Source organism: Panthera onca, chromosome D1, assembly GCF_046562875.1.
Source record: "Panthera onca isolate mPanOnc1 chromosome D1, mPanOnc1 haplotype 2, whole genome shotgun sequence".
NCBI lineage: Eukaryota > Metazoa > Chordata > Mammalia > Carnivora > Felidae > Panthera > Panthera onca.
The window spans coordinates 26,217,413-26,227,560 of NC_138348.1; the positions used below are offsets into that span (position 1 = coordinate 26,217,413).

The window sequence follows — 10,148 nt, forward strand, 5'->3', positions numbered from 1 at the left end:
GACTGAACTAGGATTCAAACCCAGGTGATCTGGCTGTCCCTTGGGGGTCCAGGCCCGCCAATCTGGGGTCTCGTTCTCTTATTTAAGACACACTTGTGCCGCTATGTGTGATCGAAACCCCACTCCATATCTGGTGGAAGAGAAGACCAATCCCTCCATCTATCACATCCCTGAAGATGCTGGGAGTTTATTGTTGAAGTCTTGTGCCGTGACTCCCTGCTCCCACCAGAGTTCTTTTCTACAACTTTCCTGACCTCCAGTGATGTCAACGCCAGCTGGGATGTCACTCTTTCCCCCTGAGTCCTTCCCTCCCCTGCCAACGCGTCCCTGACTGGAAGCAGCGAGATTGCAGTTTGGGGGTGGGGTGGGGGTGGGGCTACAGTTCTGCGCAGCAGAATCATTCTTCAATGCATCACAATAGAAATATGTGTTCATGGAAAAACAAAGGGGAGGGGCAGAGCTCAGGAGAGTTATAAGATGAAACAGACAAAATCTCCCTATATTTGCAATTGAATCTTGAGTTTTGTTTCCTTGAAGTAATAATCAGTGTGAATAATTTCAGGGAGCACGGAAGCAAAAATTGAGTGTTAGGCACCTTTTCTCCTTGAAAAATAAATCCTTGGGGCGCTTGGGCGGCTCAGTTGGTCAAGTGTCTGACTCTTGATTTCGGCTCAGGTTGTGATCTCACGGTTGGTGAGTTCAAGCCCCGTGTCAGGATTCTCTTGGGATCCTCTCTCTCTCTCTCTCTCCCTCTCTCCGTGCCCTTCCAACCCTCTCAAAGTAAATAAACTTAAAAAAATAAAAAATAAAAAATAAATCTTTTAGTGCTTGCCACCCCCTTCTAGGGACCTGTCCCTGCCCAGTTTTTCCCTTTGGTCCCAATCTCTCCCTGTGTTGCTGGGCCTCCCTGTGTTTGCCCCCGGCGCTCAGGACACGTGTCTTGTTTTTGTAGGCAAGGTAATTTGGGCTCTGTCTCTCCCTCCTCCTCCCTCTCCATCTTGCCCTAGTCCTAACTTTTCACCTCCAAGACACCCAACCAGACATTTGCTGAACAAAAGACAGTCCTCTTTCTAGAGTTAACCTGCTCTCTTTAACAGCCCCTCCCCACCCCTCCTTCCACGCACCCGCCCACCAGGTTCCCCCACCCTGCCCATATCACAAATAGATACAACACGGTGTCCATGCTCAAAGAGCTTATCATCTAGTAATGGGGACAGATGTGGTCAAAAAAATCCCAACCTGAATGTGCTAAGTGCAAAAAGAGGAATGCACAAGACTTGGTGGAAGAACAAAAGAGGAAGTGGTCTACTCCCCTTTTCACTGGGACTGAGAAGATGAGGAGTAGGAGGGGAAGAAGGAAGAGGGGGATGGGTCAACAGCTGAGCACTGGGTTGGTGTCAGACCTTTTATATGCAGAGTTTGGCTGAGGTCCTCTTGATGACAAGCACTCAGGACACATTAACAGTTACTATCTTCTCCACAAGCTTGGAAGGAGGGATTACTTTCCATATTTTACAAATGAGCAGGAGAAGCTAAGTGACTTGGCCTGCCGGAGCCAGGATTGCAATCAGGGCTCCCATCCAGAGTTCACACTCTTAACCAATGCTTCCGTAGGCCCTCCTTCCCTTCTCAACCCCATGTGGCTTTAGCCCTTGGATGTTTAGGATTGTGCCAGCCTTCTCAGGCCTGGGGCCTCGGGCGGCCCCTCCGCCATTACTGTGCACCCTGCATTCTGAGAGGCAGACATGATGGTTTGTTACCTGTGCATGTTAAGTTGAGTCACATGAAATTGCCAATATGTGACCTTTGGGAACTTGTAGAAGCGGCAACTTCATATGGTTCAGCCCAATTCAAAGACCCAGATGACCCTGAGTAACCCTGCTCCCTTGGCTCTGTTATTCTGTGAGAACCAGGACTTGCAGACAATTCTAACACCTTCCTGCCAGAGGATTTATTTATTTTTTTTTAATTTTTTTTTCTTAACGTTTTTATTTATTTTTGAGACAGAGAGACACAGAGCATGAGCAGGGGAGGGGCAGAGAGAGAGGGAGACACAGAATCCGAAGCAGGCTCCAGGCTCTGAGCCATCAGCACAGAGCCTGATGCGGGGCTCGAACTCACAGACTGTGAGGTCATGACCTGAGCCGAAGTCAGACGCTCAACCGACTGAGCCACCCAGGCGCCCCTTCCTGCCAGAGGATTTAGATCAAGGGATAGAAAAAAGAGAGTGCACCTTAGCAATTACTTTTCTCCCAGGAAACCAGACCCAGTACCTCAGTATGAATAACTTAGGCAAGCCCCTCTCTCGCCTTTGGTTCCTGGTGGCCCCCAAAGCTGTGTCATCCGCAGCAGATCCCATTCAACGCAAGTTTGGATCTCACCTCTGTCCCCTTTTCACAGGTCTGACACAGAGTGTCCAGACTCAAGGACAGCATCAGGCCCTCTGAAATTCTTTTTACCAAGTAGCCTTGAAGCTCCTGAGGTCAGCAGGGTTTCCTGAACAGTCAAGGCTGGTTGTGAGGCAAAATGAAAGCATTTGCCTGTGGAGAAATTTTCCATATGTGAACCATAAACTCCCATATCCTGTTTTTGGCCACACTTGGACTTCCCCAGAGTTGGTCAGACATCCCCCCTGGTGGCCTCAATGCCAAACCAAAAAAATCCTATCTCCCGTCTCCCACCATCTTCCCCTCGCTCTCTTTACCTTCTCAGTCAATCGTCTTGAATAAGACGATTATAAATAATATCACTACTTAGTTCTCATTCACTTTTCTACCCGTGGCGAGCTGGCTTCTGTCTCTGCCTCTGGCTTGCAACTGCCCTGGCAGCGATGGCCTCTTTGTTGCTAAAACCAAGGGGCGCTTCTTTTTCTTCTCTTACCTGATCTCCAGGCAGTCATTGGAATTGTCCATCACACCCTTACTTTTGCAACATGCTTCCCTCAAACTCTTCTAAGTTTTCTTCCACCTTTGCGGACTCTTATTCCTTTGCCCACTCCTTAAGTCTTGGTCACTCTCAGGGTCCTAGATAAGACTGTTTTTTCTTCCCACTCTGCATTCTCTCCAAGAATGAACCCAAAACGCCTGTGGCATCTCCCCATGGCCTCTTTAGGTGTCGCCTCCTAATTCACTACCTGCAGCCCAGTTGTCGGTCCTGATCTTTAGTCCAGATTCCCAACCACTTATGGCACATCTCTCCTTTGCTGGGTCCCAACCCTCAGCCCCAGTATGTTCAAGCTGACATGAGAACCTTTCTCACCCCGACCCGTCATGTCCCCTACACATGGTGGTACGGTCTACTGGTTGCCAGTAGACATATCAACGCCAGCTGCCCAAACCCGATACCTGAGAGGAATCCTTGACTCTTTTCTTGTTTATTCTCTATGACCAATCAGTCCTCAAGTCCTGTAATTCTGTCTCATCATCTTCCATCACATCTTCACCAAGTGGGTTTTGCTCTTTCAGCCTTGCCCTTCTTCAGACCGGTCTTCGTACGGGAGCAAGCGTGCCCTTGCTGCTCCTCAGTGGCTCCTCGTGACACTTGGGACAAAGCCCTGACCTCCTGAACTTGGCTGATGAGGCCATACGTGATTTGGTCAGTTCTTCCCTTCTGCCTCTCATTACATTCGTTTGCCTCCTGAGTGGCCTTGCGTGCTTCTCTCTCCTCGATTTCACATTATCGATTTCTTCTCTCTAGCTCGTTTTCTCAGACTTATCCGCAGGTCCAAACTTGGCACGCTTCTACTCAAGCTTTTGCAGGGGCCCAAGTGTAGATAAAATGTCCTACCTACTAAATCCCATAGCGCCCGTAAAGAGAGCGTGGGTTCTTGGAGGAAGAGGGAGCATAGGAAGAGCCATTTCTTGTTCTTCGTTGCCAGGACACTTGACATAGTGCCCTGCACAAAGATGCTCATTGTACACCTGTTGAATGAATGAATGAATGAATGAGCTAACAAAGAACTCAGCAAGTATTAGAGTCTGTGTTGTCTTCTTATTTCTGTGTAGCCATTTTGATGCTCTTGTGCTCCTCCAGTCTTTAATGAGTAGTTATGGCATTCCAAATATTTCTCATTTTATTTAACCCTCATAATCTTCTGTGAGGTTCGGATTAGCTCCATTCCATATTTCATGGTCAGGTGAGAGGTGATTTGCTCAAGGTAAGAGAGTCAGAAGATCTGGGTTGAGCTTCCAGCCCTAAGTCCAGGGCCCTTTCCTTCTTGATTTTGGTGTCGAACATCAGTATGCTTTGATTCTGCTCGATTCTGTCTTCCATTCATTCCTGGCCTGATAGCTATTTCCTCTGGCCAGGTTCATTTTCAAACTCAAGGAGACCTGAGCCTGTATGGCTCAAATAAGCGTCCGACTTTGGCTCAGGTCATGGTCTCGCAGTTTGTGGGTTCAAGCCCTGCGTTGGGCTCTGTGCTGACAGCTCAGAGGCTGGAGCCTGCTCTGGATTCTGTGTCTCCCTCTCTCTCTGCCTTTCCCCCACTCATGTTCTGTCTCTGTCTCAAAAATAAGTAAACCATAAAAAAAATAAAAAGGAGATCTGAGAGTATGGAACAGATATCCTAGTCAAAAAATTTGGTTCAGTGGCTTCTTTGGAGAGTAGAGATTTGGTATCAGAGAAAGTCAAGAGTTGAAAAAACAAGAGTTTGTAAACTTGTATCATCCATTTGAGTGGCAATGGATTTATTAAACTTAAAAAGTCATTAGCCCTTGAGGACAGTGTCTTGTGCTTTTGCCCATAAAATGGGGGTATGAGTGATGGCTGTTCCCTAAAGGGGAAGGAACCAGAATGTAATGAATATCAACTGTGGATCAGGAACTGGTTTTGTCTTCTTGAAATGCTATAAAATAGGTATTTTGCCTGCCTGAGAAAAATTCTGGTAGAGGAGGTCACCCAGGTTACACGGCTAGTAAGTGGCTGAACTAGGTTCAGGTTCAGAGCTTTCTGGCTCCCAGGTGCTTTGCAGCATGTGGCAGACAGTGCATTCTGGAGGCACACGTCCTGTGCTCAAATTTTTCGTTTCTATGACTTCACTAGGATGTGTGACTTTGGGAAGCCATTTAATCTCTCCATACCCCTGTGTTTCAATTTCCTCAGTGTGGATAACTGTACTTCTTACAGCATTGTAGTGAGGATTAAACAAGGTAATATCTGGAAAGCATATCCTTCTACATATTAAATGTAATATATCAGCCACTATCATCATCACCCCACCATCACCTTTGGTCCTTCTACTTGAAAATGATGTAGATTCTCCTGGGCCGTGAAACAAAAGAGTACCCAGTGGATTCCTCTTGACGTCTTTAGCGCTCTTTGGAATGTAACCATTGGCCAAGGATGTTGGGTGCGTGACTCAGAACACATGCCAGGAGGGATTGAAAGTAAAGTTGAAAAACAACAGAGTAGGCCACAGCTAAATGATGGGCAAATAACTCAACTGGTTGGTTGGGAGTGCTGCCACGGGAAATGTCCCGCAAATGTTTATGGATGTTTTCGGGGGAGATAGTAGCTTAACTAGGATGTTTGGATGTTCTACCTAGGAGTTGCCAAAAATATGTTTAAATTAACTTCATAAGAATAACGGTAATATTTAAAGTACACCTCATGTAGTAACTAATGTTTTGTGAATCCTTGCTGAATGTCTGGAACTGTACTAAGCACGTTGCTATCTTATTTAATCTTCAACCCAAGGTGGTAGATATTTTTATTATTTCCATTTTATAGTTAATGCAACTAAGGGTCACAAAGGTTAACTAGGGTCAGGGCTGTCCAACAAGTAAAAGAAAAAAGTGGCATCTGAATCCAAGTCGGGCTGTCTCCAGAGCCCATAGTTTTTCTTAATCATCATTATGTATGCCTTCTCACACCCAGTCTCTGCCTCAGATGCCTAATTTTGTGGATGACTTAAAGACCCAGTCTTCGTTCATGTATAGATTTTACCACCCTGCGGCAGATTCTCCAAAGTGGAAAGGAAGAGAAGAGCGTTCTTAGATGGAGAGATGCCCCTGAGAGCTGATGTCAGGGTCTGATCTTGACTTTTGTATGGGCAGGATCTTCCCACTTGAACCCAGAGGATAGCTGCTCACAAGCTTCTTGCGAGGAAGCTAGTCCTCTTGGTGCAGCGTCATTTTTCTTCTCTAATGAGAAATAGACTTTCACTTTGCCTTGAGCTGATTCTGGTGTCCTTATGTATATTTTTTGAATTAAAGGCTAGAGTGTCCTGGACAGAGATTTTAGCAGCATTTTTGCTTAAATTCTTTTAAAAAAAGTTTCCAGCACCCTTCTCTTTCAGACTTTGAGTATCTCATAAACATGGTTAGAAGGACTTTTCACACCAATCTGAACTAGTGGATGACAGAACACCACTTACTCTTAAGAACTTAGTTTTCCTGGTGCTGACTTTCTGAGAGGGAAGGTTCTGGGCCATCCTGCTTTTTTTTTTTTTTTTTAAATCAGAACTTGGGAAACAAGATTGGAGGGAGGGTTTTTCTGAACACTTCCTGATTCAAGAGGCACTCTGAAAGATTTAAATTTTTTTTTTTTTTTTTGGTTAACAGAGAAAGACAATGTATTTTGGTTTTTCCAGGACACAGAGTCACTGTGCTTATTGGTCAGGGAGAAAATTGTGGCCGGGTTTCTCACCCATCAGCTGTGCCTGTGCCTGTGTATATGTATGTGTCGGTGGGAGACTGAGGTGCAGAGGGAAAGGCAATGTTAATTTCAATCCTTACGAAGAGATGAATTTTCTATCATGGGAGAATTCACAGGTAGGATTAATAAGCAAAATAAGCGGATGTGATCTGGTGTCCTTGAAGAACAGTGGAAATCAAGAGGACACAGCTAACAGTGTCTGGAGCTTTGGGTGCTAATTCCGAGATCTGAGAATTATTGTCGTCCATTTCTTCCTTCTCTCCTTTCTCTTTGCTGTTGTTTATTGGGTTTCTACCATCCACCAGACGTTTTGCTAAGGCCTTTACGTACATTATCTCATTTGATTGTCACACAAGTTTATGAGACAGATATGATTGCTCTCTCCGGTTGACCAACAAGGAAATCAAGGCTCATGAAGATTAAGTAACTTGCCCCAGATCAGGCAAAGGGAAAAGTAGAGCCAGAACTCAACCCCGGGTTCTAGACCTTGGCCTCTCAACCACCATGTCACTGCTTCTTCACTAAACATTTTTGTTCTTTGTTCCCAGGGACAGGATGAGGACTTCAGTCAATGTTGTGGGTGACTCCTTTGGGGCTGGGATTGTCTATCACCTCTCCAAGTCTGAGCTGGATACTATTGACTCCCAGCATCGAGTGCATGAAGATATTGAAATGACCAAGACTCAGTCCATTTATGATGACATGAAGAACCATAGGGAAAGCAACTCTAATCAATGTGTCTATGCTGCACACAACTCTGTCATAGTAGATGAGTGCAAGGTACCTTTCCCGTTCATGGATATTGAGACCTGTATATAATAGTGCATGCTCAGTTTCCTAAGACAAGCACCAAAAGTCCTGCATGTATTATTGTCACATTTATTTTTCTGAAGAATCATGTAACCCAAGCTTCTATGAGTCCCAGATCATCTAACTCTGTGTCTAACGTGGCAGATCTAACAGTCAAAGAGCCAGTCGGTTGCTTGTTTCATCCATGTGATGTAAAACAATCATTTTGACCACCCCCCCCCTTTCCACCCACTCCACAAATTTGATTGGTTTTCTTGAACATTTTGCCGAAGAATTTGTGGTTCTTAAGGCTTTGTTGGATTTCAAATATTCTATTCCTTGAATGAAACACTAAGAGAAATACCCAGAATCACTCAATATATGTAGCACAAGTATTCCTACTTGGTGTATATTACATGCTGGTCAAAAATGTGCCCACACGACTTTGTGCAACTATTTTTCTCTTAATTATTTTTGTGGGAAGGTGAGTTTTGACCTTGCAGTCACTGTGCTCCAAGAATGGGGAAGCTGTTTCAAGTAAAGGATAACTATCCCTGAGGACAATTACCCCATAGCCACTACATTTCACACAGTGGTGACACCATCTTTCTTGAAGCATGGATGTTCTGGACTCTTTTCCAAGCTGCTGGGTACTAAGTCTTCAAGCTTGATGGGCTCTGTCTAGCCTTCATTGTAACTAACTTGACATTGTCAAAGACAGAGTGTCATGACCAGAGTGAAGCAAACTTGGAGAAACCCTGGCAGGTGAGCAGAGTCAACTCTGGGAGTTGGGTTGCCCAAATGGTTCCAAGTAGCATCTGAAGGCAATCGGCACCCAGTACAGGTTTCTGATATTCTTTTGATTCCTGCTGACAGGATCTTATTTAATAGTTAATTTCTCCCTGGGTTACTTCTGGGTCATTCCAAACAGACACATGGCCTCTGCCAGGCAAATAAGGGTGACACAGAAGTGCTTCTCTTTACTGGATTGTAACGTAGGTCCAGAAGTCTAATGGGCCAGCAGTAGTCTTTTGCTCACCCCCTCTCTACCGGGTACACGTGTGGGTGAACCAAGGCTCTGGTACAAATTAAGGAAGGACTTAGCCATCAAGAGCAACTGCAAAAACTAATTGACTCAGTGAAAATGATTCAAATTATTCGAAATTCAGATGTATCTAAAGCGCATATTCCATTCTCCTAGGAAGTTAGCTCTTCCCACGTCTAGATGAATGTGCTGGATTATTCCCCGTCAAAATTTGGGTCAACAAGGGTCCACATTCTCATGACATGGCTCTGTGCTCTATTTAACAATATTTATTGTGTGCCTTGTGGGGTTTAATTAAGCATCTCATTCCTGTGACCTCCTATATTTTGATCATTCATCAGATAGTTACTGAGTGCCCGTTATCTGCAAAGCCCTGAAATAGGCAATGGGAGGACAGAAAAGCGAATGTACAATTTTGTAGGAAAGAGAAGGGTTGATTCCAAGTTACTGCCATACAAGGAAAAAGAATAGCATCAAATAAAATGAAATCACCATACATTTTTACATTTTGCAATTATATGTAAGAAGAATCGTAGTGACTAATTGCCTGTGGTGTGGCTCTTTTGGAGCTTCTCAAGAGGCTTCCTAATAGTGTTAGAAGGACATGTTTTGAAAAAGATCGTATATAGATATGGAGATACATTTAGATTTCAGACTTCCTGGGTTCTTTTTCTTAAAGGACATTAGGAGAAGTTTGCTATGTTCTTAGAGCAAAAACAACTCAAGCCCCCTAAAGGAAGAGATTTGTGAACTGTCCCTATCACTAGGAAGCAAGCCCATGAGGAGAGACCCTGTTTCCGCATTTATCACTGCTGTATCCCAGCACCTAAAGCAGTACCTGGCATGCAGTAGGCACTCTATAAATATTTGTTGTATGTATCCTTTTAGCATCTTGACCCTGTGCTTTGTTCAGACAACTTTGTTGCTGGCCAGTTCTGTAGAGATACTGGCTTAGTCCGTTTCTATAACTGCCTACCCAACCACCTGCAAACTTGGTGAATTAGCATTTACATGGTCGAAAGGACACTGAGCAGGTCAGGGACATGCCGAATGGCCATGTTGGTTTAATAACTGTCTGGCCGTTTGGATTTTTCAGTGAAGTCATTGGGTTCGGCTCACCGAAGGTTAGTTGGCCTCAGCCTTTGCGAGGTGAGGCGAACACCTCTTCCCACCTAGACCAACGAAACTGAGTTGCCACTGATGCACGAGAGGAGGCAGCCAGAGCCATCAAGATGAATTTGCACACTTTCCCAGAATATCTGAGTCACATTTATTCCTGCCTTTGAACTTCCTTCTGGTCCATTCTCCGTCTCACTGTTTTAAAAACCAAGATGGGAGACGTCAATGCTTCCTGTCAGCCCCCTCCCCTTCCTGCTTTTCTATTACCCAGGTGGTTGGAGCAGAGCAGGGTGGGATGGACCGGGGAGTTAGAGTCCTGGCTTCCTTGAACCGGCTCAGAAAAAGAAATGCCAAAAAAGGGGCTGTCCCGGCCACTTTCGAAACACAGGCCCCAGTATTCAACAACAGTGACGGCCACAGCAGGGCACACCCCCAAGTGCGGCCTGGTGTTCCAAAGGCCGCACAGCATGATTTATACTTTTGTACAGCTATTGATCTGGTTCATCACGGAAAGCCAAATAGGCACATTCAAGGTCAG

General features: G+C 45.1%; 1 protein-coding gene across 6 annotated transcripts in view; it reads left to right on the plus strand.

Annotated features, from left to right (window-relative positions):
* The window catches only part of SLC1A2 (solute carrier family 1 member 2), a 149,713-nt gene that overhangs the window by 128,631 nt on the left and 10,934 nt on the right, over positions 1-10,148 (plus strand). For all 6 annotated transcript variants that reach the window (XM_078433371.2, XM_078433372.2, XM_060606355.3 and 3 more), the window contains exon 10: positions 7,206-7,437. In XM_078433371.2, coding sequence (XP_078289497.1) covers positions 7,206-7,437 — 232 coding nt within the window. The remainder of the gene's footprint in view (positions 1-7,205; positions 7,438-10,148) is intronic.